This window comes from Bipolaris maydis (genome assembly GCF_028858645.1).
Source record: "Bipolaris maydis strain C4 unplaced genomic scaffold PSV08scaffold_8, whole genome shotgun sequence".
NCBI classification, from domain to species: Eukaryota; Fungi; Ascomycota; class Dothideomycetes; order Pleosporales; family Pleosporaceae; genus Bipolaris; species Bipolaris maydis.
This window is the reverse complement of record NW_027093864.1, coordinates 231,130-256,800: the sequence shown is the minus strand read 5'-3', so window position 1 is coordinate 256,800 and position 25,671 is coordinate 231,130. Positions and strand designations below refer to the sequence as shown.

Genomic DNA, 25,671 nt, shown 5'->3' with positions numbered 1-25,671 from the left:
TTGTGTCAAGGTCAGGTTCGAAAGAGGGCATACTTGGTGCTGACTATCACGAACGAGATTTCAGCAATCTGAGGCTGGCCCAAATTGCATGGAAAGACTTTGGCATTTGTGGTTGTCGGGGTTGTATTAACATTAGGGTGTGCCCACCACGCGGACACTTGTACAAAAAAATTCTTAGCTAACGAATATACACCATCTAACCAAAGCCTTTTCACCGTGTCCAGGTGTTCCAACCATAGGGAAACCTGACTTGGCTGGAGCACAGAGATTTAGTCAATAACCCCCACCCTTCTAATAATAATAAAAAACATGTGGCTGTAAACAGGCAGCCAAGGCCAAGGCCCTCACACTCCATGTACATTCTGCAGTCTGCACATAATTGACAGGCTTCTTGGGGCACCGTGTAAAAGTAGCGTACTCGGTAGCTTGTCGCTTGCGTCTACTAGCTTCGGCCCCACCACACAATATGCACGTGCATGTATGTATACGGGGTGTTTGCGTGCAGGCTCGTGTCATACACATCGACAAGGCGGCATTGTCTAGTCGATCAGCGATGGATGTTGAGGTCTATCGGGGAAGGAAGATTGTGGTAAGCCGCCGGGGTGAACGATGTGTTTGTAGTAGGAGTATGCAGTAATGAGAGGTTCGGGAGACTGGTGTCGTGTCTTTGCTTGCAGACATGATATTGGGTCATACATGAAATGGCCGACCTATAGTCCGAAAGATGCCAATACGGGCTGTTTGATCCATGGCGTTTTGGGGAGACGCAATGCCCCTCCAAGCTGTCGTCTAGAGTGGTTGCGGGCGTAGCGGGCGTAGGGACAGGCCCGACCGGGTAATATGGGACAGTCTGGTAATGTATGTAACGGCTTGGCAGACTGCCCCCAAGTCGGGGCGCATGAAGCCTACTCGGATGGTTTTGGCAAAGAGAGCTGGGTGGAGCTTCTTGACACGCATGGTCTTGGGTTGGCTTCGACCTGGACCTGGGCTGGGGCTGGGTCCTTCTTCACCATCGACTGCCACTTTGAAGTTGTCATCTTGAGCAGGTCCTTGAAGAGGGTATGGTCCGACGGCGACGGGTTTCCATCCAGATGATACATTGTGGGCGTATTTGGCGAGTTTGTGTCCAAGGAGCAAGAAAAAAAATAGAGGATGTTGACGGAGCGGCGTTAGTGGCAGAGGATGGAATTTATGGGCCGTGTGCACCCTAGGCCTCACTACATAGTTTTGCCAGTGGGCGCATTCTAGCCCTGTCTTCCCCCGCCCTTTGCCGCCCATGACCTGCAACCCCCCACGGTCCGACGCAACGCGGTTCCATGTTTCTGGCCCTCCTTCGTTACCGTCATCATCTCACAGATGCGCGCACACACACATCAATATACATGTCTACACCTCTCTTGCGACTGGACGCAAATCGAATCTCGCGGAGAAAATGCGCGTGTGGCAACAACCACAGGGCGTGCACGGAGGCCTGAACGTTGGTTACTGTGGCTGTCCTGGTCATGGCTGTGCTCCCACGTCTGCCATCTCACCGCCACTGAAGCCCGATCAGACTTTCCGCCTTCGTTTTCCCTGCATGCAAGTAACTATTGTGCACAACAAACAACCTCGACTAGTCACGTTGTGAAATCGGCCTGAGACTTAGGTCAGCAATACCCGGTGATGAGTACTCATGATACAAGTGTGAGCTGTCTTTGTACAGCACTCGGATGACGTGACCAGCTGAATCGGCACTTGGCCGACTATAATTTGGGCTTGACCAGCCATATCCTTCGGATCCAAAACACTCGCGCCATTGGAAAGCCACGGCCTTCACTTGGCTAAGTTGGTCTTGGTCGTCGCCATTCGAAACATCTCTTTGGTTACTACCATGCCTCTTTCCATCACTTCACATTCCCTTTCTTGAAGTCTAGACTGTTCCATTGCTTCTCCCAGGTACACCGAAGGGTGCAATGTAATGAATATATGGATATCCTACGCTGCCAGATCTCCATACTTGGCTACAGTAAGGGGTACGCAGAATGGCGAGGACCCCACGTATGTAACACATACATCATAACCGAAGCTCAAGTTTGGGCAGAGGGTTTGTTGAGATGTTTTGTACAGCGGAGCTGGGAGATGCAATCTGGCTCATTGGCCTAAGTACCTGCATCAAAGCCAACCCTGAGATGTGGACAGTGGTGTGCAGGTACCCGTATATCTGTATCGGGGGAAACTTCTAGGAAGCACCTAGTACATATAGCGCAAACCTAGGCAGTTTTCGACTAGCAAACCCTTCTTATTTGCACCATATCGCCCACGGGAAAGCAGAGTGCCCGGGTTCACTGCAACACTAGACAATGAACAAGTGAGTTGCTGTCTCCGCGTGGCATGGCTCTAGATTCTGACATTCGGGACAAAGGCAACCGGGGAGCTCAACCACGCAGGCATCTAGTATTGACCTGTCAGATAGCGAAGATGGTACCTGCAAGCTGAGGCGCGTACCGGACAGAGTTCCCACCATGGTCTGGATAGTGGCTGTAGCAGGGTTCTGGGAGCGAGCAGCATTCTGGGGCAGTAGGTCCGGCTTCAAACTCAGGTCTACAAACAACTGACTCTTTTCCTACGATAGTCGCTGCGCCTTGGCGTACGTTTCTCCGTCTCCCCATTGTCAGTTGATCCGGACCACCACTGACACTGTCATGCCATAGAAAACTACATGGAGAATCCACGACATTACACCATAGAAGGCACCCCAGGAGCCCTGAATCTTGGCCAAGCAACAGCAACACGCATCTTCTGCGGCTTCTTCGTGATCTACTTCACCTGCCCAATCCTCTTTGCATCACTGGTAGACAGCCGCGTGGGCCAGTACAAGACATTGGTCATCAGCCTAGGAGTGTACGTGCTAGGATGCATTGCTTTGGCCGTCAGTTCTTACCCAAGCATGCTTGACCGAGGAGCCGGCCTACCGGGTTTACTCATGTCAATGGCCTTGATCGCCTTAGGAGGCGGATGTGTACGTCTCTCTCGTTACTGCAAAGCGTATGCGGTGCTTACTAAATCCTACCAGGCGCAAGCTACCGTCAGGTCCTTCATTGCTGCGCAGTACAAAGATAGGACTCCACGACTCCGAACATGCCCGCCGTCTCGAAATCGATGCTTGGGTTTCCTTCGAAAGCAGATGCAGAACACAAACTTGTCCAAATGGCTGCCAGCCACTTTGACTGAAGAAGTCGTCATGGTGGATCCCGAACTTACCCTCAAATTCATCTATACTTTGCTGTTTTGGGTTGGGAACGTAGGCGCACTCTTGGTGTTCCCAATTGTTTGCATTGAGAGATTTTATGGCTTCTTTCCCGCCTTTGTATTGGGCGGCGGCTGTGCCCTCATGGCCTTTTTGATCATCATTGCTGGCAAGAAATACTTTGGTATGAATCGTCACTGACCTTGGTGCAAGATTATCGCTAAACTCGATAGTGAAACCTCCGCTTGCAGACAACGTAATGGTACCAGCGGCGAAGGTGCTTGGCTGTGCTGCACGCAACGGGTTCAAGATGAAGCGTACAGACCCTGCTTACCAGCTTGCGACTCGAGGCAAAATAGTGTCGTGGAATAGCGAATTCTCCAATGAAATCACACGCGCATTGGGTGCTTGCAGGGTTCTGTTGGTATCTCTCTCCATCTTTACAGTGCTGATCAGCTGACACTTTCTTAGCCTAGCATTCATCATTTTCTACATTTGCTTCGACCAAATGCAGAACAACCTGATATCTCAAGCAGGGGATATGAACAAAGGGCGGACACCCAACGAAGTTGTGCCAAGTATGAACCAGGTCGCCTGCATCGTCATCAGTCCATTAGTGGAATACGTTCTTGATCCAGCACTTTCCAAGCGACGCATTTACCTGAAGCCCGTTACTCGCATCGCCATTGGCTTCACTTTCCTTTCGCTTTCCATGGCTTATGCAGCCGTGGTGCAGCATTTCATCTATATTTCCCCGCCATGCTTCAATCATCCGTCATTATGCGAGGGCAGTCATCCGGTTGCCCAGCAACGACCAAACATTTGGATACAAACGCCTGTATTTGTACTCATGGCCGCAGGCGAGGTCTATGCTATGACCACGGCCATGGAGTACGCAGAGACGCATTCGCCAAAGGAGATGAAAGTACTCGTCCAATCTATCAACATGCTCATTACCGGCGTTGGGTCCATGTTTGCCATGGCAATTGCTGAAGCGGCTCGCGACCCATATTTGATGATTTTCTATTCCAGTCTAGCCGCTGCCATGGCTCTCACGACAATTGTATTCTACGCCTTGTTTCGGAACAGAGACAAAGAAGAACCCAATCTTCCATTCAATTCAGAGGGCATCACGATAACGGGGAATGAAGAGGGCAATAACATTTCCTCTCCAGCACTTGCCCCACGGGATTCTGTGCACCCAGACACGAGCATTGGTACCCAGGCTATGGTCACCAAGGCAGAGTAAAGAGGCTTCCCAAATCAGTAATTCCCGCGTCCAGACTGGCCTTGAGCTGATGATTCCTAAGTCTTCGGGGAAATCTTCACCATTTCGGCGTGCAACGACATTGTAGATTTCATTTCCTAGGATAGAAGATGAAGACAATGTTTAATCAAGTATTCCAACGTCCATCCCTGTAGGTCGAATATCCCTCTATAATGAACTATTAATAATGCCTAAGTACTCTTTACTTAAGCTATAGAAGCTCTTAGATATAAATATATATTTCTATACTTACTATATTTATTATTTATTATTATAAAAGCGTTACATAAGATCTTCTAAGATAGCGTAAAATATCGCTTGACCTTTTTCCCTCTGTTTGCTATACAGCGTATCAGATCAATTATCTTAGAAAAGAATGGCAGGCCACACTCTAACCTGCCAGAATCGGGTATTAAAAAAATTGACTGTACAGTTAAAGTACGTAACTACTATCTATATATAAGCTAGTTACTTAAGTAACTATTAGGCTAGGTAGGAGAACACGTAGTTGAAGACGAGTATAAGAGGCGAAGGGCGTTCAGCCCATTATATAGAGGACGTTAAGCCCCCTCTTATAGACATTCTAGCTATATTACGCTATCTATATATAAATATACTAGATTAACTACTTCTATAACTTAAAGAACAAAAACACTAGCGTATAGTACTACTAACTAATAGAATACTAGAACTATAGACGTATTCCTTAGGTAGAAATATCTATACTAGCTAGAAGCGCTTAGCTTATATAGAAGCATAGCTAAAGAGGTAGTCTTAATAACAAAGCTATAGTATTTACTTTAGGTATAACCTACGTAGCTATATATATAGTCTTTACAATATAGCTACTAATATTACTAGAGACTTAGAGGCGTAGGGGCATTAAATAAGATTATATATAACGTACAGCAATTTATTATATATTATAAGGAGGTATTTAAAAATTATCTATTATAGACGTACGCATCTACTGTACTATTTAGTCTAGTAGATAGTATAATAAGAAGGCTATTCTAGCACGAAGTGTTAAAAGAAGTTGTAATTAAGCTAGCTATAGGCAACAGCTAGAGTGCGTGCCTGCAGACGCTCGAGGGCCATAGCTATTAGGTTACCTCAGTGGCCTTCTCGCACGACTCAACTCGGGTAGCGTCAGCGTCTTAGGACATCACTGTCAAGATCCAGGACGCGAGCAGTGGAACGTGTGTACACACGCTCGGGGGTCATAGCAGTTTTGTTATCTTAGTGGTAACTAGATGCTCAGCTTCACTATTACAACACAACTTTATACTGTCTAAAGATTATAATACCGTCGCTATAGTTACATAGAGAAATAAATATAGATAGAGACAAGGTAGTACTAAGCACATGTAAGCAAAGGTGTCTATTATTCTCTTCTAGTAACACTATACTATAACATTTATCCTAAGATGGTAATCTCCTATATAGTAAAGACAGCACTTGTGAGAGACTCGCCGACCTAAAAGGATAAAAGAACCCCTTCTCTTAGTATTGCTACTCTATCTACAGCGAAACTGTACATCTTGTTGTTTGATAAGTAGTTTAGGTGCATAAGTTCTCTTAGCTGCAGTTGGCATACCAACCGCCCTCATAATTTTCAATGTTCAGGATGCATCCATTACCCTCAACCTTGCAAGGATTGGACTATTACCTCTTATTAGTATATGCTAACACCTTGTTATGGATTTCTTTGGAGTTCTACCTTGCGGCACGCCTGGCCATCACCTAGCGCTAGGCCATCACCATTATACGTCTGGCAGTATCCTTGAGGCGCATCGTTCCTATAGTTTTGAACACACGCTGTCTAGTAACCATGTTAGAATCTCCATTATATTATTTTAGAATACCTTCACTAGCTGTAGTATTAAAGTAACTTACTCGAGCATATTGGCGCTTAAGGTTCTCAACAGCGGGCTCCGGGCTTGCGTAAATGGTAAGGGCAAGACCCATAATAATAGAAACTTTAGAGAACAACATGTTTCCAATTAGTGTAAGTTGTGTATTTATTTGTATAAGTATAGTGAAGAAGTAGTAGATTGAGGTACTGATTGAAACCATCATGCGATAGGCTAGATATTTATACCCTTCTTTAATAGCAGCTTTACTGCCTGTGCGTAGCTATATCTATTCTTACGTGAGATACCCACAATATCTTATACTACCTAAACACTCCTCGGCGTTATTCCTGCGCTATATTTTCCAGGTGCGGGAATAAATTAGTGAAATACGAAAAGAATCGCTATAAAGCATTTATGTAGAAGGTTAGCACTATGTCTCTTATCTCTGATATTCTCCTTACTAATACAGCCTCTATCACCTATAGAAGTTTACTAGACTTGTTCCCTATTAACAACTTAATATACGTCCTTTTCGTATGGCCCACAGTGTGGGGAGGATACGAGAACAGCATCCGGTCTGATTCATTCGGCCGGCAGTGCTGTAGCTAGAACAGTATAATTCCAGCTGCGATCAATGCGTTGAGGTCCTTGAATACGGGCGGCGATCCTGGGTCTGATCTAAGCCTACTATCATTGCTCTTTTTTGGTATAACCTTGCCTCGCCCGTATTCAAGGACCTCAACGCATTGATCGCAGCTGGAATTATACTGTTCTAGCTACAGCACTGCCGGCCGAATGAATCAGACCGGATGCTGTTCTACGCCATCTTAAAAGATCTTATCTAACGCTTTCGTAATAAGGAAGTTCTTAGCTAACTAATATATTAAGTACACTTTATTATTACGTAACGTGAGGGATAATTATAACGGACTGACCGCCCTTTAGATAGATCCTCGATAGAATCTTAGTTAAATCTTAGAACTACGCTGGTAAATGGGTACCCCCCTACACCTACCCATTTACCACCGTACGTGTATGAACACGCATGACATGAATGCAAAGTATGCTTGGTGGTCGTACATTGCATTTGTCGCCGTGAATAGTCCGCCAAGCGCATCGTTTTCACCAAGACAAAAAAAAGTACACAAAGGTACAATATGATGTAAAAATCACAGCCACTGACGTCCGGAGAACAAAAAAGGAAATGCCTTCGGCCAGAATTGAACTGACGGCCTCGTCATTACTAGTGACGCGCTCTACCACTGAGCTACGAAGGCATGATTGGATGCTTTTGATGACAAATTTTTTCAATTGAACCTCCATATTTCCATTTAAACCATGATCGGACGAAGCGAATCGGAAATATGTTCTCAAGATCCTTCGATGGTTATGCGCTGCAGTGAAAGATTTGCAGACCACCAAGAGTAAAAAAAAAGAGCTAGAAGGTGGGGCTACATGCATCAACCCCTAACTCAACATAGATAAGTCCCAATTGGCGGATCGTGAGGACATCACAGTATATAGACCATAGAAAGCTGAAACCTTTGTCGTGATGAGATGCCATCTAAAATTCTAATTCAATTCACTGTTACCAAACCATACTAGTAAAGGGCAAATGATGCCCGCTCAACGAAGAGATCATGTAATACTTTGCTCCACTACTATGCGGTGCGAGAGAGAGTGGCTACCAATTACAACGCCAGGGTAAATGCAACATACAGCCTGTGGATATCGCTCGTGTGTTTTTGCAACGAAAGATGGAAAGGAAGAAGTCCCACCAGTGGGCGAGGAGAGTATAAAAATAACATGGAAAGAAGGCGTTGGAAGAGTTTTTGGTTGCTGGCAAGAGCCTAAGCGTGATGCTGTTTCTTCTCTCGCTCCTCAAGCTCTTTGACATATTTGACAAACGTTTTCTTGTGAACCTAGGTGTTTTGTTAGTGTCATGCTACTAGGCAGCGGTTGAAGTCCATCACTCACCAGACCAGCGTATTTGCCGTCCCTAAGAACACAAATATAACGCAGTCCAAGCTTGACAAAGCACTCGTAAACGAGATCCATGGGTGAATGAACATCCAATGCTACTGGGGCAGGGTCAATGTATGGGGTGAAGTCACTCGGGTCGTATGCCTCTTGCTCTTCCTCATCGTGGGGCTCTCGTCCTGCTGCCCAGTCTACACGTGGCGACATTAGGCAGAGCGTGTTTTCTTCATTTTCGAGCTTGTCGAGAGCGAACTCTAGATCTGGTGCAGGGATAAGGCCAACAAGGATGCCGTTTTTGACAACCGACAGACCACCATCTAGCTCACCAGCCATCTGTAGGGCACGCTGCTTTGCACGAAGCTCTACTGCAGGAATTAGAGAATCTTCTGATATGTCGATTACATGGTCATTTTTCGATCCAGGAGTGATGTCACCCAATTCCGAGGTGAAGATTGGTCGGACTTTGTTGTCAAGGAATGGGTATGAGTTCATGTCTGTCAGAAGGTCGTAGATGCTGAGCGGCTCAATAGCATCCGCTACCCATTTGGAAACAAGAATGCCTAGAGAAAAGGGGAGTACATGATCCAAGCTGCCGGTGAGTTCAAAAAGAATGACAGCCAAAGTGATGCTGAGACGAGTGACACCAGTCATAGTTGCTCCAGCTGCTACTAAGGCGTAGACACCCGGAACGACACAGGAACCTGGAGGGCCGTCTGGCGAGCACTCGCTGAAAATGCCGAGATGACTAAACCGGAGAGCAACAAGCTGGACGGTGTGGCCAATGAAGCGTCCAGCAAGACCACCGACAACCATGGAAGGTACGTAGATACCAGCTGGCACTTTTATGCCAAAGGTAACTACGGTCAGGGTGGCCTTGATAAGGAACGCGATGAACAAGAGTTTGAGCACCCCAGGAATATGCTCAACAGTCGGGCACAGGCCGTCGCCCGTGTCAGTGTAAGTATCGCAGGGACTGGCTAGCTCAAACAGGAGTTCAGTAACAGGAAGCTTGGTGTAACGGTTCCAGAAGCTAATCAGACCCGTAACGAGCGCAACAAGGAAGACCTCGAGAAGAGGGTGTTTTTTGATGATGGGTATGCGACGGAATGTGCGTGCCCAGATGCGAGATGCTTTGATAAAGAGAGCACCCAAAACGCCACCAACGGCACCGGTAAATATAAATGATGCGAGTTCGAAAAACTTCCAGTCCAAATGGTATCGCACCTCGAAAAGCACAATCTTCTTGGTTCCGTATGGATCGAGAAACTTGAGTGATAGAGCGGCGGCAATGCAGCAAAAGAAGGTGCGGAAAAGCGTCTTTGATGGGAAGTAATAGCTGACCTCCTCAAGACTGAAAAGCACGCCACCAATGGGAGCACCAAACGCAACAGCGACACCACTAGCAGCACTTGCGCTCAGAATTTCCCTGCGCTTGCCATCATTGTTACTGTACTTGGAGAAAATACGGCAGGCAATGTTGCCAATACATGTGGCAATGTGGACATAGGGACCTTCTTTGCCGAGACTGAGGCCTGATGCGACACTGAGAATAAGGGCGAGGGTCTTGATGACGAGGGTGCGTACACCAAGGTAACCGTGGAGGACAAAGCCACTGAGAATGACTTTGACTTCGGCGACACCACTACCGGCAGCAGAATAGTAGACCATAGGGGGTCGGGCCTGCACCTCCTGAAACCTAGATTCAGGGCTGGTGCTGCGCTTGTTGTCATCATCGTCATCGTCGGAAAATCTTCGAACTTCTGCACCAAGGTTCTCGTCTAGCGTAGAGAGCGAAATGGCGGATGGGATAACGGTCTTTGTAGTGAGGGTGAGCAGACACGAGGCCATGGAGAGCAGGACAACGGAAAAGACAAAGAAGCCATACTGTGTCTGCACGACATCCAGTCTGTCTGTGCGCACGGCTTCGGACCAATGGATCCATTTGTCGCATATCGAAGCGCCGTCACAGCATTTCTTGTGACTCTTTGTCCAGCCAACCGAACAGTATCCCTGCTTTAGGTCGAAGAGGGTTGTCTCGGTCGTGTTGACGAAATAGGCGCAGACGGCGGTCAGGACACCAATGATGGCGACCAGGATCCAGCCCTGGGCACCGTCGAACCAAGCCGCGAGACGGCCCCTGATGTCCTTCCTGCTCCGCAGTGCTTTTACACGGTATGCGTCGGCGATGTTGTCGTGAACCCAATCGGTGGAGGTGAACTGGTCATACCACACGCGGTCGTCCTGGAAGATGGCTGCCTTTGCCGAGTGCATGCTCTGCTCGAGACCGTGGCCTCGCTCGCCCAGCGCATTCACGAGACGCTGACTGAACGTGTGGCCGCCGGTGAGGGAGCCTCGCCTGCTGGAGCGTATGCGCGAGGTGGTGGGCAGATGGCTGTTGTTACGCGTCATGCCGGGACGCGGGGTGCCAGGCGTGGTGCCCGGGAGGCTCTTGTAGGACCTGGCCGAGCGCAGATGGGGCAGGCCCAGCAACGAGGTCCGCTCGTTGACGCTCTCTCTGGACCTGGCGAGGTCCGTGTCCGAAGCTCGCATATGCCTCATGGCGCTGAAGGTGAGGGTTGGCGACGTGGGAGTGGTGCTGCTGTATGTGTCATGGCTCTCGCCGCGGTCGGCAGAGCCCTGGGCGTGGGCGGTGTCATAGTCATCGACGCTGTGATAGGAGTGCGTCGACTTGGGCATGGCGGCGACGACGCAGGAGGAGGAGGGGGGTGGAGGTGGAGGAGGTGTGGAGAGGGAGGTGGAGAGAGAAGGGGAAGTTAGAGGACGGGCAAGGGCAGCGTATTATTAGTGGTGAGGTCAGTTTGAGACATGTCGCCGAGCGGCCGCACTATCATGGTCATCTGGGGGAGTGATGGCGGTGTCACGATGGATATGCTATGGCTGGGCAGCATGGCCCCCCGTCCCCACCTGGCTGCGGATCTTCACCACCATGGTTGCAAGGGGGGGCTTCATGGTCGAGCATCTGCCTGACGCCACGGCATAATGACGAGTCTCCAAAACTGCAAGCGGCATGCCGGGGGTATCAGCGGCGACGCGACTCGGCAAGGACAGGCAAAAGCAGACGGGGTGGGGGGCTGTGCCAATGTGTACTTGGGAGAGAGTGTATGTAGTAGGACATGCAACTGGCGGTAGGCGCGTGCCATGTGATTGTCGTTCTCTGGGTCGCGCGAGGGGCGGCAACTGGCAGGGAACAGGCAGCTGGAGGCGCCGCTAGGCCATGGCCAGCCAGGCGAGCATTGCTTTTTGCCCGTCTACGTCTGAGTTAGTTGATGGCACGCCATTGTTTACGCCCAGCCAAGCGCCTCTTCCACTGGTGGCCTCGCACCATCGCGTCTGCATCTGTGCAACGCAGGAACAGCTGCTGCTGATACGGCCAAACATCTGCGTACATGCACACGTGCACACATACACACACACACACACACACACACACACACACACATACACACATACACACATACTTCCTTTTCTGCCTTTCGGTGCTCATCATGGTGGGTGCCCCCTCCCGTCTGCCTTGTCGTCTCGGCTGTGGATTGACACACACAGTCTGCCCTCTATGAACAATTCTTTTTGCTCGGTGACAGCATCACCCAGGACTCGTTTTCCCAGGAGCGGGGGTTTGCATTTGCTGCAGCTCTCCAAGCCGGTCAGTCCACATGGCTCGATTGCTACTTTTCCTTTGACTTTGTCCCCCGCCCTCCAGCCAACAACCTTTGATTGCCTTGCGGGACGGGCATGCAATGCAATGCTCGGTGACCACAGAAAAGCGAGTGTGTGGATGTGGTGCGCGTGCATGCTGACCAACCCCCCCTCGCTCAGCATACATAAGGCGACTCGACGTGGTCAACCGAGGCTTCAGGTAGCGTGCTCACTGCCAGCTGTTGCGACTGCGACGGGCGCTGATGTCATAGAGCGGGTACAACTCTCGTCAAGCTCTCCAGGTCTTACCGGCTATCGTGCCACCCCCGAGTCACGCCAAGATTCGCTTCATGGTATTATTTCCACAATGTCCACATCGTGTGATATCATTGTTGACAGCGCAGACCGTCTTCTTTGGCGCAAACGATGCCTCGCTGCCAGATGCCCCCAACAAGCAGCACATTCCGCTCGATGAGTTCAAGGCCAACCTGCGCGCCATAGTCTCCCACCCTTGCATACTCGCCCACGCGCCTCGCATCATCCTCGTCGCCCCTCCCCCGATGAACGAGCACTTGTGGTGGGCCAGAGACCAGTCCAGCGGATATGGCAGAGTCTCGCGACTGGCCGAGACGACCAAGATGTATGCCGATGCAGTCGTCCAACTAGCCGCTGAGCTGCACCTCCCAGTACTCAATTTGTGGAAAGCTTTCATGTCACGCACTGAATTCAATGTCGATGCCTGGAAGCCCGGAGACCATGTCCCTGGTTCCTTGGCGCTGCCCTCAAGCAACGCATTGGCCGACCTCATGTACGATGGTACGTCTACTCGGCGCATTTTGCACATATCGCAAGGGTACTGATAGCATCCTCAGGCCTACATATGAACCCGGCAGGCTACCGCATCCTCTACGATGAGTTGATCAACGTCATTTCACACAATTGGCCCGATCAATTGCCAGACAAACTTCCCATGGTTCTGCCGCCATGGAACGATGAAGCTGCTTGGAAAGCATGGAAGAATGATCATGTAGCCGCATAAAAAAAGAATAGACACCTTGGAGACATCCACCACCTTGTTACTATATACATACATGTAAGTAAGTAGTACATGATGCAAAACAGTGCCCATGCCCATGTAAGTATGCAGCCGCCCACAGTGGGCAATAGGCGGGGGTGCTCTGGGGAATACGGGATGCACGTCTGGACCAATCGGACCTGGGCCGTAACTCCGGGAGGCAGGTGCTTAGCGGCGTAGCCTCGATTGAACCTCATCCTACTAGCATCGTGCTGAACGTACGCAAATACAAACCATCGCAAACACTCGAGCTTGACACTCAACTTGCGCTTGCAAACACGGTAGATTGCTTCGCCTTTTTCTTCTCGTCATCTTGTTCGCATCCTGCTGCTTGCTGGCATATGTAGGTTGGGTGCTGAGAATATTCCGCTCCAAACACCTCTTGACTAGTCCCCTTTGGCCAACCGTCGCCGCTTGCTCTTTACATTCACCGACTTCGCCCCGGGCCAGTTTGTACATCGTCGTGATTTCTTACGCCCACGTAGTCCCACAACTTCATTCTTACTGCATCTTCGCCGCTGCTGCGTCACCGCTGCCCGATCGAGCCTCGAGCCTACACCAGACATAGGACAAGCACACGCGCATCATCACACATGCACATACAAATACACACGCACACAAGCCAGACACACACGGGCTGAGGAGAATCAGTCGCTTGGCGCTCGTCGGTAGGCCAGCGCCTACGGGAAGGTCGGGCTCTCTTTACTGTGCACGCTGCTAGGGCATCAGACGGCCGGGGGCATGGATCCCCAGAGCGTAGCTTTCCAGCCGCGCGACGATCTCTGGCGCTTCCAGAGCGAGATGCTTCGAGTACAAGAGAGCCAGGCCGAACTTGCTGACCGTGTCGCCCGTTTGGAGCGTAAGCACGACGACGACTCACGCCTAAAGAACGTTTGGGGAACATCGTCGCCTTTCCCTTCAGTCCTGGGCGGAACCCCACAGCAAGGTACCGAATCAAACACGTTGCTGTTACTACAGGCCTAACACATGACAGTGCCCTTGCAGCAGCCTACTGCCGAACACTTTTCCAACTTTGACGGCCATTCCACCAACCTCATCGGCAACCTCCAGCTCGATGAAGACGAAGTGCCCCGCCGCGTAGGCGTCACATCGCGCGCCAACAGTGTCCGTTTTGATGAGACGGCAAACCACGGCCACTGGGCTCACGCGTCACGCTCTTCGCTCGACCTGATACCCCGCACAGGCAGCGGTCTGGGTGGGCATGCCATGAGCGAACGCAGCTACTCGCACAAGTCGGACGGAAGGCAAAGCTCAACCGGCCACTCGGTGCACTCGATGGCCTCTGGTCGGGCAAACAGCCTGACGAGCTTTGGGCCGACGACGCCTCAAGACGCCCCAGGACTGGCTCCTGGCTTGTTCATTCTGGGCTCTGTGCCCGCCATTATACGTTGCTGGCTCAACACTAACTTCAAGCACGATACTTTGTTGTACGCAGCCGTGTGCTCGGGCTCATACACATCCTATCTGGACCTGCACCTTATCAAACACCTTGGCTTCCAAGACCAGGTCGTGCTCGACGATGACGGTCTTCGCAAGATCAAATTGTCCGTCTACCTCCCCGAAGCCGTGCCGGTGTCAGCTTCTTCCCGGTCCACTAGCTCGGCGCCACAACTTCCCTCAATTGGTGTTAACTTCACTGTTGTTCAAGAACATGATTCCGAAGCCAATCCAAAAGCCCTTCAGATCTTTCTCGGCAGCGACATGCTCCGCGCCCACAATGCCGACCTATTGTTTTCGTCTAGCCAGCTAACCCTCTATGACGACGACCACAGCAAACTTCAGATACCTTTGGTTCGTCCGGAAGATGAACGTGCCTTCAAGTCGCTACATGTTTCCAGTCGAACCTGTGTCCCGTCAGCCGACCAGAGTAAGAGAGATGTGATGGCTGCCTCGACACAACATCGTTCGACAAGTGACGGCTCTGCTACATCTGCTGCCCACGATACTTTTCTGTCTACTGATAAGTCTACTGACACAGGCACGGCGACAAACTCGGAGAACGGGAGCTCGAGTGGCCGCATGAGTCTTGAGCAGCGTCCGCGTCTCGGTCTGTCACTATCAAGTCGTCTGGAAGATGCAAGCGCAGGGGAATCTGGGGCTGCCAGTGGGGCGCCGCGCTCTACAGCACCATCGGCCATCTGGAGCAACTGGCGGCGGGACCAAGCCGAGAAGGCTACGGCTGCTGCTGGGCCGTTGGACTGGGCGAGCGTGGGTACAAGCACGAGCTCAAACCCCAGCTACCAACGACGCGATACGGGCATCAAGGTGCTGAAGCCGTCCAAGTCGGCGAGGACCATGTCGGGGTCAAACTCACTGCCTACTACGGGACAGTCACGCTTCTTCGATGATGGGAAGCGAAGGGGCGAGACAGAGAGTGAGACGAGCAGTAGTCAGGCACCGCCACAGGCGAAGAGGACGGTGTCTGCAGACAAGGCAAAGGAGAGTCATGGGACAGCGACGAAACCACGGGCAGCCAATCCGGTGGGAGGGGCGTCTGCTTTTGCATGGCTGAACAGTGGCGGGTCAAAGTAAAAGGAGTGTAGGCAATGGCGTGGTGGCATAGTTCCCCGTCGGCTGGAGCGAAATCAAAAAAAGTAAATACCAGCAAGCGTCCATGTTGTGTGGTGTGGTGTGGTGTGGTGTGGTCCGGTAGATAGTGAAGCGTGAAACATGAGATGGGAATGCAAGCGAGACAGGGGTGGTTGCTTCACTCGAGTCGCCAAGCTCGCTTATTGGCAAGGCTGAGTTTGTAGTGGGAGTGTACTAGAGTGACGACGGGCCATGGGAGTTGAAGGACTCTCATTTTTCGCGGCGCATTGCACGGTAGCCCACGTCCTTCACCGCTGCGAAGCTCTCTCTTTCTCTCTCTCTCTTTCTCGCTCGTAAAGTCCAGAGGACCAACCCGCCAGGCACCCCAGCCCAGGCGACGCGTTGCATAGTACTGCCTACACATTGCTTGTCCGCCGTCTCGGCTGTCCCTTCACCGTATATTAATAGTCTGTCCAGGAGCTCGTCACGGGCTTCGCGGCAGGCCAGCGACTTCAAGACGGCCTCCACTAATAACAAGAAGCGGAAGATCGTGGTCCCCGCCAGAGACTCGCCAACCACCAGGGACGACGGGCACTCGCCGCCGAATGTGGGCAGCGCTGGCGTAGTAGTAGTAGGCTCCCCTCGCTCCTCCCCGCAGCCTTCAGCATCACCGCCACGCTACCTGCCACCGCACCTGCACGACGAGGTCCTGGTCGACGCTTCCGACTCGGCCTCTGCCTTTGCACGAGACCACAGCAACGGCGCCAGCTCGCCCAGCGAAGCCTACGCCAACCTGACCCTCGACAGCCGCGAGGCCTCCATCACCGACCTCGACCGCACCCGCGCTGCCGAACAACTGCCCTCCGCCTCGCGGCCCCCGCCCCGCGCCTCCTCGCCCGCTAAGCGCTCTCACTCAGACATGGATGACAAGCCCGACCCCGGCTCTGCTCCCCGCAACACCAAGTCGCTGTCCACAGGCCCATCACAGCCACAGGCACAGGCACAACGCAGTGCGCGTGCCACATCGGTAGACATGGCCGACACCCCCAACAGCGGCACCTTTGATGCCCATGACCAGGCCCCGGTCTCGTCGTCCACCGTCGCCGCCGCCGCCGACGCCTCGCCCCAGGCCCAGCTGCCCAGCATAGACGAGCAGGTGACTCGCGTCATGGGCATGATGAACAGTGAGCCTCTGGTCGACCGCCAGGAGGGCTACATCATTTCAGAGCGGTGGCTAGAGCGTGTCTGGGCAAGAACGTCGGAGAACGTGAGCAGGCCGCAGGACTTTAGCAAGGAAGCGACCCAGGGCCCCGTGGGTCCCGTCGACAACTCGCACCTGGTCGACACGGAACTACTGCAAGAGGACCTGGCCGACCAGCGCGGCGAAGACTTCATTCCGCTGAGTAAAGCTGCGACACTCGGCCAGGACTTTGAGGTTCTCCCGCGCAAGGCGTGGGAGCTGGTTCTCAGCTGGTACGGACTCAACAAGGGCAGTCCGGTCATACGGCGTTACGCCCACAATACCGTTCCTGGCCAAGCGAGCGAAGACATTTCATACGAGCTCCACCCTCCCGTTATTACTATCCGCAAAGTGCGAAAGTCAGCCAATCCTGCCGATAACTCCAAATTGGCGGAGAAAATCGTCGCCAGCCGCTACGAGAGCTTCGTCACCTTTCTCGAAGCCGCCAAAAAGGCTGTGGGTATCGACTTGAACAACAAGGTTCGTATATGGAGGATTCTCTCTACTGCACCTACAGACAAACCTCAGCCGTCCCAACCATCCGCCATACTCACTCCAGACGCATCACCCCGCAATGGTTCGCCTGTCGCTCCCACGGGCGTTCAACGGCCTTCTCTTGTCATGGATGTCGCAAGTTTTAACATGCTTGCGTATGGGTCGGAGCGTGAGCTAGTCACGGGCAAGGATGAGAAGGCTAACGAGATTTACAACGAGTCTCTCACTCTGGCCGATGCCGGTCTCACACAAGATCAAACAATCGTTCTCGAGGAGCACGACGAGAAGGGAGAGTACATTTCAGACACCATCAAAGAGGCGTCCAAGAACAAGGCTGGCGCTGCAGCAGGAAAAGGTCTCCAGAGTACCACCACCAGCGGGAGGAACACACCCACGGGTGGCCCCCTAACACGCGGAAGGAAGCAGAATGGTAAAGTGCGTGGCCATGTTGGCTTGACAAATCTGGGCAACACTTGTTACATGAACTCAGCCCTTCAGTGTCTCCGGAGTGTCGAGGAGCTGAGCATGTACTTTCTGAGTAACAAATGGAAAGAAGAGGTCAACGCCGACAATCCCATTGGCCACAAGGGCGTCATCGCAAAGTCGTACGCTTCACTGCTGAGTGCCATCTATAGTCTCGACAACAACTCATCCATCTCACCAAAGGACTTTAAGCAGAAGCTAGGAAGAGCCAACAGCCTATTTTCCGGTTACGGTCAGCAAGATTCCCAAGAGTTCGTCAGCTGGTTGGTGGATGCACTGCACGAGGATCTCAACAGGATACACAAAAAACCATACCGGGAAAACCCAGATTCAGAAGATGACACTTATCGTGACCCAGAGGCTGTCAAGAAGCTCGGCGAAATCTATCGAGATAATCATCGCGCTCGAAACAACTCGGTAGCGATGGATCTGTTTAGCGGATTTTACAAGAATACCATGGTCTGTCCAGACTGTGAGAAAGTCAGCATAACATTTGACCCCTACAGCCAACTTACCCTACAATTGCCCATAGAGCAGACTTGGACTCACACTATCACATACGTGCCGCTTTACGGAAAACCCTATCAACTTGAGGTTGATATTGACAAGAACGCGACCATCAAAACGCTTAAAGAGTTCGTCGGCAAGCGTGGCGGCGGCGTCCCAGCTAACCGCATAATGGCGTCTGAGCTTTACAGCCACAAGTTCTACCGTCACCTGGAGGATTCCCTCACTGTGTCCGAGTCGAACATTGGAGCTAGGGATGACATTTATTTTTACGAACTCGACATGGCACCAAGTAATTGGCCTGCTCCCAAAAAGAAGGGGTCAAAGTACAAGACGATGCTTTCCCAATCTTCCGACGAAGATATTCCAGACACCGCTTCGCCGCTGCATGACCGAATCGTAGTCCCTCTTTTCCATCGGAGCCCCAGTGTATCTGCTTATAGATCCACGAGCACCGGCATGGCGCTTTGGCCAAGTTTCATCGTTCTGACAAGAGACGAAGCAAGGGATTATGACGCTATTTTCAGAAAGGTGCTGGCAAGGGTTGCGCAAATGACCACGCGGAAGATACTCAGTGAGCTCAGTGGATCAGATCAGTCGCAATCTGGTTCTGATGTTGTGCTAACAACAGAAGAAGATGCTTCGCCGAACGACCCTCAAGTCAAGGATGGCTCTGTGGAAGGTGAAGACATGGTCGAGGTGACAATGACAGACGCCAAAGAAACTCCTCCCGCTCAGGGAGACGATGCCAATCAGATCCCAGAAGTGCTACGTCCGGGTAGTTTTATCCATCCCGAATTCAGGTACGTCGAGCTATTCAAGAGACCAAGTATTTAGTGGCTAACACACGATAGGCAACTGTTTGAAATGAAGCACACGAGGAAGAGTAATGAGATTGTAACTACCGGATGGAGTACATTGGATCACAATCGCGCATGTGAGCCCATTTCGAAACGCATCCGGGTACCGCCATCACGAGAAGAGTCCGTCCAGTCTTCTGTCGGTGGAAGCGAGCCTACCTCAAGTGATGAAGATGAAGACGCCTCGCAGTCGACAATTGTCGATGCCGATCCCGCAGTAGACACGACAAACCACAGCAGCGACGAGGAAATGCAATCGGTAGAGCCAGAAACGACAGAGTTTGCACGATCCGGTCGCCAAAATAAGAAGAAGAGCAAGAAGGCACGGAAGCATGAGCGGAAAATCGAGCGGAAAAATAAGAATAATAAGAACTTCAAGAACCGCAAAGGTGGTAGGGTGCCCGAACAGCCCAACTATCCGGACGACCCGGATGATGAGGCTGATGACCGTTTGATCCGCATGGGCGAGGGCATTGTCCTTGACTGGACCTCCGAGGCCATTGATGCTTTGTTTGGCGGTACTTCAGATGACGACCCTCGAGGCGCCGACGTCATCAAGTCTATTGAGGTTTTTGATGATCCTGAGATTCGAGACAAGAAGGCCAAACGTGCAGCTCGTAGAAAGAACGGAATCAACCTGGATGAGTGCTTCACAGAATCGTCAAAGAGCGAAGTGCTCTCCGAGGACAATGCATGGTATTGCAGCCGGTGTAAAGAATTGCGTCGTGCAACAAAGACGTTGGAAATCTGGACCGTTCCTGACATCCTCATCATACACCTCAAGCGTTTCAGTGGCCACCGAACATTCCGAGATAAGATTGAGGATCTAGTTGACTTTCCAGTTGAAGGACTGGATCTTTCCGGCAAAGTCGGTTACCCAGAAGGCAAGGATCTTACCTACGACCTTTTCGCCGTTGACAATCACTACGGTGGGCTAGGAGGGGGCCACTACACAGCCACTGCTCAGAATTTCTTCGACAAGCAGTGGTACGACTACAATGGTGAGCGATTTTTTTTTCTCTCTCCCCCCAAGTCATGCAGAACTTGAAGGGTATTCCAATCTTGTCGTGACAGAAGCTAACTTTGTCAGACTCCATTGTCTCCCGCTGTGACTCTGGTCAGAAGGCCGTTTCGAGAGCCGCATACTTGCTTTTTTACCGCCGTCGCTCGCCTGTCCCTTTAGGCCCTCCAGAGCTTCAGAAGGTGGTAACCGCCGACGTCAGCAATCCCGACTCTGACGATGAAAACAATACGGACGCGGACGATCAGCAGGCCCGCTCCCGCTCACCGGCGGGAAACGGCTTGCGCCTCGGCGATTCGTCCCGCAATGGGTCGTCGAGCGCTGGCGCAGTCGGAGCGGGAGCCGCAGCCCTGCGCGGGGATGGCTTTCAGCGTTCAGCAGCCGGGAGCCGTCCAAAGAGCGGAGCCGCAGCCGCGAACCTGAGTGACGACGATGACCTTCCCCCATATGCTGACGAAGACGAAGGATTTGTGGAAGATTCGTACAGCAACAATCCTTGGGCCACCGACAACGACCAGCCAATGTGGAGTTTCAATGCGCTGAGCGACAACGCTGCTCGCAATGATAATGACTCAGATACCGGTGGTGTAGTTTCTGACACGGGCGCAGCATCAACGGGTGACGGCATGGAATTGAGTGATAGACTTTTGGAAGATTTTGGTGACGACGAGCCTGCCAAGGGAGGATGGGGTGGTGTTGCCACACCCGTCACGCAACAGGATGACGAGGTTGCCGAGATTCGGCTGATTGGCGATTAATTGTTGAAAAGGGCGCATTCACTGGACTTTAGAAACTAGACGGAAACATGGTTGACGCAAAGAGGACCATGATATTGTGATATTAGGGGGTTATGGTGGAACTGACGCAAAGTGGCGTATTGTTGCATAGCATCTGTAGGCGCAGGTTAGGCGTATCAATCGAGCATGCATTGTTCCCCAACACTTGTTGTCATCGTATCTCAAAAATGTGGCAAAGTAGACAAGTATTGTTGCCACAGTACTCATGTTACGAAGGGAGTTCAGGTCCCTGGCATCACTTACTTTCAGTTTCTCCCAGCACTGAAATCACGATATGAATAAGGTGTGACTTTGGATATCGAGTATCCAACATCACGCAAGCTTCCCCGGCCCATATAACTAAACAGAATACACACATGTATTTTACAAGCCACTCAACCCCAACGCCAGCGACGTCAACAGCCCATTCAACAAAGCAATAACCCCAACAAGGACAACATTCAGCACCAACTGCACCGCCAGAATCAGTGCACTGAGCGCGCCCGTCAACGGATTCAGATAAACCAGCAGCCCCGCAAGCCCCAGAATCGCAACCGCGGCCGTAACCGTAGCAAAGATTTCAATGATGATAAGGGATAGTAGTGCGGCTATAGCTATAGCTTGACGTTTTAGCACTGCCACTCCGCTGTCCTGCTGTGTACTGGCATCATGGCGAGGTGCGATACTCGTGTTGTTGTTGTTGTTGTCGTCGTCGTCGTCGTCGTCGGTGGCGGTAGTAGTATTCGTAGTCGGTTGAGTAGCATTTTCCGGAGCGAGGCTGCTAGTACTACGTATTTCAGCGGCAGTGGACTGGATAGCTAGCGTGATTTTTGTGATTTGAGACGCGATCTGCGGGATTGCTGCTGCTTTTTCTAGCAACGGGGAGGAAGGGGTGAGTGGGGCTAGGGTGGCATCTGGGAAGGTTTGGTAAGTATCTTTGGGGGGTGTGGGAGGGGGCTGAGAAAGTTACTTATTGCGCCGGTGTAGGTTTGGACGGTTGCGAAGAGAGTGGTTAGGAGGGATTCGATGGATGATTCTGGGGCTTGGCGGGGGGAGAGGAGGGGGGATGCGAAGGAGAGGGTAGTGAGGGTGAAGAAGGTGAGGTTTGAGAGGCGCATTTTGGGAGATGGTTTGGTAAGTTGTTGGCTGGAAGGAGATGGAGTTGGTTGATTCTATTCGGATGGATGTATGGGAACAAGAAGTTGATAGTGAGTGTTGATTGTGCTAAATAACCATCAAGTCTTGTATAGAGTGCGCTTTTACTACCAGTTGAAAATCAGGTTCTTTGTTTCTAAACATCAAGCCGCGGCTCTTGTCCTCCCATGGCATGACAGCATACTCGTCATCCTTCCTTTCTTTCGACCTAGAGCCTGATTTGCGTAGAGCCGTGATTCCCGTTTTCCACTCAATGCACTTGTTAACCGAGCCGTGTCTGGCGAGAAAACCACAAAGTATTGATAGCATAGACCCCTTGCTATATTATCACCAGGTGGATGCTCCGTGGACGAAGAAACACCATGTGCAAACATCCCTTTGCCTAGACCCGTTCAAAACAGAAAAAAACACCAAACATACCCGCCTTCCGGTCACCGCTCTTTGCATCAATTTCTAGAACGACATGGATAAGAAATACTCAAAAAGGCCACGCGTACATGCATGACGTATTCGGCAAGCTTGCGACCGGTTTCCCGTGTCCCGCAACCCGCTATCCGTCATGCTTTTACCGCATCTACCTAGCACCCGTATACACTCGTATGCAAGCGGGTCTTTGGCCAGAATCGCTTTTGCGGTATGGGACTGAGAAAGGGGCAGTGGTACGTCATAAGGACAACGCCAGCTTTTCGAGCAATAGAAGTTGGCGGTCGATCTACATGTTGTTTATCGATGTATGGATAGTTGCGATCTCTGTGAGCTCTCCAAAGTTATTGGTTGTATGAAATTGACCGTTACGATAGCGTCGTCTGGATCGCTAGCTTTTCACGTGATGCTAGCTGTTCTTCTTGCAGCACAGAAGCGCCTCGTGCAATCTTTATCGGTACAATCTGCACAATGTGTGTGTTCGATTTCATGCCTCTCTACCTCTTTCTTTGTCAACATCTTTCCATTGTTGCATGTTCCACATGTGGCATTTAGAACAGCTTCGAGCACTTTTTGTGCATCGCCTGGTTGGGGTTTTGCGCAGGGATTTGGCCACCGCAGTCGTGTGATAGATGGGATGAAGAAGTCTTCGCTCGACTCTGGTGGGGAAGCTGGAGCAGCCGGGTCAGGTGAGAGCTGGCAATCAGCTAATGTTGACTTGTTACCCGTGGGATTGAATTGAAACGGTCCATGTGTTGAAGTGATGGAGTTGATCGTCTTACTTGAAGCAGGCGAGCTTCTGTCAACAACAACGGCAGGATTATTGTGCGTTGTTGGCTCAGATGCCGTGGGCTCTGGTATTGTATCTGGCGGATAAGGCACCATGTGCATTAGTGTACCGACAGGGTCTGTGTTAAATCTGACACGCGGAATACCCAAGGTTGCACGCATCAGACCAATCTGCATAACTTCATCTTTCTCTTTAAAATCCAATAATCTTGTGTTCGAGTGATGAACCGCCGTTTCGAGAAAGTATCGACTGGCTACGGAGAAGTATGCTTTGCGAAAAACTGGTCGGATATGTTCAGGTACCGTGCGCTGCATGTAAAGCGTAAGATCGCCTGTCGGTCGTGTACATGACATGACTTGTTCGTATGTCTGTGTTGTCGAGATAGGAAAAAGGTCGCCAGGGCCTTGAGACGGGGCGCCATCAAGAGTCCGAAAATGTGTCCCGGAAATCTTGGCAGCCAGAGCGGACATTACTTCAGATAGCAGTGGCTCGTCGAAAGTTTCAGCCGCGAGAATATACGGTTGCACGCCGTCAGGATCTTCGACTTCTGGGTCCGCGCCCCCGTCAAGAAGAACCTGAAGACGTGCAACGAGATCGACAGCAGGGCATTCTGTAATACACTTGCGCAGTGGACTTATTAGACTGCCTTCTGTGAGGTTGGGACTTATGCCTTTTCCTAGCAAAACTTGAATATCACGCAGTGTATCGGTACCGTGTCGCTTTGCATCCGGACAGCTACCGACGACTTCCTGGAGAAGCAGCGAACCGTTTTCATTTGGCGTTTGAACAAAGTTATCGATAAGCAATCTTGCAATCGCTGGCGTCGAGTGCCAAAGTGCCTGATGCACAAAACTCTCCTTGGCAGGTGACCGACAAGGAACTCCCTGAAAGGACAACTGGAGATTAACGCCTTTGCTAACAAACATTGCAAAGCACTCGAGCTCTTCTTCACAGACTTCAAAAGCCCAGTAAGGACGATTCTTCCATGGCTGTAGGAACGCGTCAAATGTCGATTGAATCACCGGATCTTGAGAAGTTCTGTGAACATTTGCTCCTGCAGCGAGCAACTGTGAGAGAATCTTGTGACAGTTTTCGCGATACAAGGGATCAGAATAGTTATTCATCCTGCGCACCAGACACAGCTGCAGCGGAGAATTTACGTCTGTCTGGACAAGCGGGGGATCCAGATCCTCGACGTTTGCGCCTCGGTTCAATAGGACGCGAACGACTTCTGGATGCATCCAAAATATAGCTTGTCGAAGTGGTGTCCATTTGGAGTTGGGAAGACCATTAACAGCCGAGCGGTTAGGTAGGAGTAGCGCTTGAACAGTATAGACACGTCCGTTTTTGATGGCGTTGTGCAAGGCCAAATCTGAGCCAAGTGGATGTTTGGAGCCTTTTGCACCATACGCAAGCAGGGCCCAAACGACTGGCCCGCATGGCATGCCGCACGCGACATCAAACATGGTTTGTCCAGGGTGCTGCAGGATGACCATGCGATTGAGCGCAGGGTGGCCAAAGAGGCGATTCGTGGGATCACACAAGAGTGAGCCGAGGGGATCATTGATGTGGTCTTCATTCTTGAGAATGAGCCTTTCGAGCCGCTCAGCGTCGCTATCGAGGATTGCTTCAACCATGTCCAATACTATGGCGGATGGTTGAGAAGAATCCACGGGCCATATTTGAGCAGGTACTTGGAGGCTGCGACATGTTGGGTAAGTATATGTTCGATTGCCACGAAGCACTTTGACCAGATCTTACTCTTGAGGCTCTATGAACGCTGGCTCCGCATTGTCAACCGCTTCGTCAGCAGCCAGACTCGGCAGATTGGTGCCAATCGGCCAACCTCTAGTCTCCAAGGAATTCTCTGGTGATGATTGACTGGTGGCCACAGTCTCATCTGTCCCACCAGGTTGTTCCTCCCATCCGTCATTGTCGATCACTGGACTACTCTTGCTCCTGTGTCTCGCCTCACGTCGGCGCTGAACAATACCGCGCGGCTTGTGTCTCATGAGCCCCCACTCTTTCAGCTTCATACGATACGCTCTTGTTCTTTTCTCCATGTGTCAGTAAATAGTACGTCTAGTATCATCACCACTTCATGCAATATCCACTTACGAAGCGCGAAACTGGTATTTCCGTTCCATCATCTCTTTCACTTCCTCGAGTGTTTTCTTTTGTGAGAAGGAAAGCTCCTTGATTTCATCTTGGACAAGATCCCAGTCCTTTGTCATCTTTCAACCCTTATTCTTGAGCAGCGGGTGCAAAAGCGATGGGTAATGGAATTGTTGCACTTGAATGATAAGAGAT

The 25,671-nt window shown here is 51.2% G+C and overlaps 7 protein-coding genes across 7 annotated transcripts; 3 read left to right on the top strand and 4 right to left on the bottom strand.

Moving 5' to 3' along the window:
• Positions 1 to 2,278: 2,278 nt before the first annotated feature.
• PSV08DRAFT_224198 (uncharacterized protein) lies at positions 2,279 to 4,475 on the top strand (the record flags this gene model as incomplete). The annotated part of the gene is made up of 7 exons (XM_014218742.2): positions 2,279 to 2,347; positions 2,402 to 2,556; positions 2,612 to 2,626; positions 2,691 to 2,998; positions 3,053 to 3,410; positions 3,460 to 3,650; positions 3,741 to 4,475. Exons 1-7 carry the CDS (start codon positions 2,340 to 2,342, stop codon positions 4,473 to 4,475), a joined length of 1,770 nt encoding a protein of 589 aa, XP_014074217.1. The 5' UTR covers positions 2,279 to 2,339.
• A 1,596-nt stretch (positions 4,476 to 6,071) lies between these two features.
• On the bottom strand, positions 6,072 to 6,461 carry PSV08DRAFT_352007 (uncharacterized protein; the record flags this gene model as incomplete). The annotated part of the gene is made up of 3 exons (XM_014218740.1): positions 6,072 to 6,155; positions 6,214 to 6,315; positions 6,390 to 6,461. The coding sequence occupies 3 exons, from the start codon at positions 6,459 to 6,461 to the stop codon at positions 6,072 to 6,074; spliced, it is 258 nt and encodes an 85-aa protein (XP_014074215.1).
• A 1,436-nt stretch (positions 6,462 to 7,897) lies between these two features.
• On the bottom strand, positions 7,898 to 11,026 carry PSV08DRAFT_410069 (chloride channel; the record flags this gene model as incomplete). Its single annotated transcript, XM_014218739.1, has 2 exons — positions 7,898 to 8,271; positions 8,327 to 11,026. The coding sequence occupies 2 exons, from the start codon at positions 11,024 to 11,026 to the stop codon at positions 8,200 to 8,202; spliced, it is 2,772 nt and encodes a 923-aa protein (XP_014074214.1). The 3' UTR covers positions 7,898 to 8,199.
• Positions 11,027 to 11,782: 756 nt separating this feature from the next.
• PSV08DRAFT_224194 (SGNH hydrolase-type esterase domain-containing protein) lies at positions 11,783 to 13,310 on the top strand. The gene is made up of 6 exons (XM_066092187.1): positions 11,783 to 11,838; positions 11,894 to 11,993; positions 12,167 to 12,206; positions 12,261 to 12,339; positions 12,391 to 12,802; positions 12,859 to 13,310. Exons 1-6 carry the CDS (start codon positions 11,836 to 11,838, stop codon positions 13,023 to 13,025), a joined length of 801 nt encoding a protein of 266 aa, XP_065948980.1. The 5' UTR covers positions 11,783 to 11,835; the 3' UTR covers positions 13,026 to 13,310.
• Positions 13,311 to 13,802: 492 nt separating this feature from the next.
• PSV08DRAFT_410068 (uncharacterized protein) lies at positions 13,803 to 21,156 on the top strand (the record flags this gene model as incomplete). Its single annotated transcript, XM_066093845.1, has 5 exons — positions 13,803 to 14,007; positions 14,056 to 15,610; positions 16,089 to 19,139; positions 19,191 to 20,197; positions 20,287 to 21,156. The coding sequence occupies 5 exons, from the start codon at positions 13,803 to 13,805 to the stop codon at positions 20,973 to 20,975; spliced, it is 6,507 nt and encodes a 2,168-aa protein (XP_065948979.1). The 3' UTR covers positions 20,976 to 21,156.
• Positions 21,157 to 21,377: 221 nt separating this feature from the next.
• Positions 21,378 to 22,111, bottom strand: PSV08DRAFT_391239 (uncharacterized protein; the record flags this gene model as incomplete). The annotated part of the gene is made up of 2 exons (XM_014218736.2): positions 21,378 to 21,907; positions 21,964 to 22,111. The coding sequence occupies 2 exons, from the start codon at positions 22,109 to 22,111 to the stop codon at positions 21,378 to 21,380; spliced, it is 678 nt and encodes a 225-aa protein (XP_014074211.2).
• An 807-nt stretch (positions 22,112 to 22,918) lies between these two features.
• On the bottom strand, positions 22,919 to 25,595 carry PSV08DRAFT_224189 (uncharacterized protein; the record flags this gene model as incomplete). The annotated part of the gene is made up of 3 exons (XM_014218735.1): positions 22,919 to 25,062; positions 25,123 to 25,413; positions 25,480 to 25,595. The coding sequence occupies 3 exons, from the start codon at positions 25,593 to 25,595 to the stop codon at positions 22,971 to 22,973; spliced, it is 2,499 nt and encodes an 832-aa protein (XP_014074210.1). The 3' UTR covers positions 22,919 to 22,970.
• Positions 25,596 to 25,671: the final 76 nt, after the last annotated feature.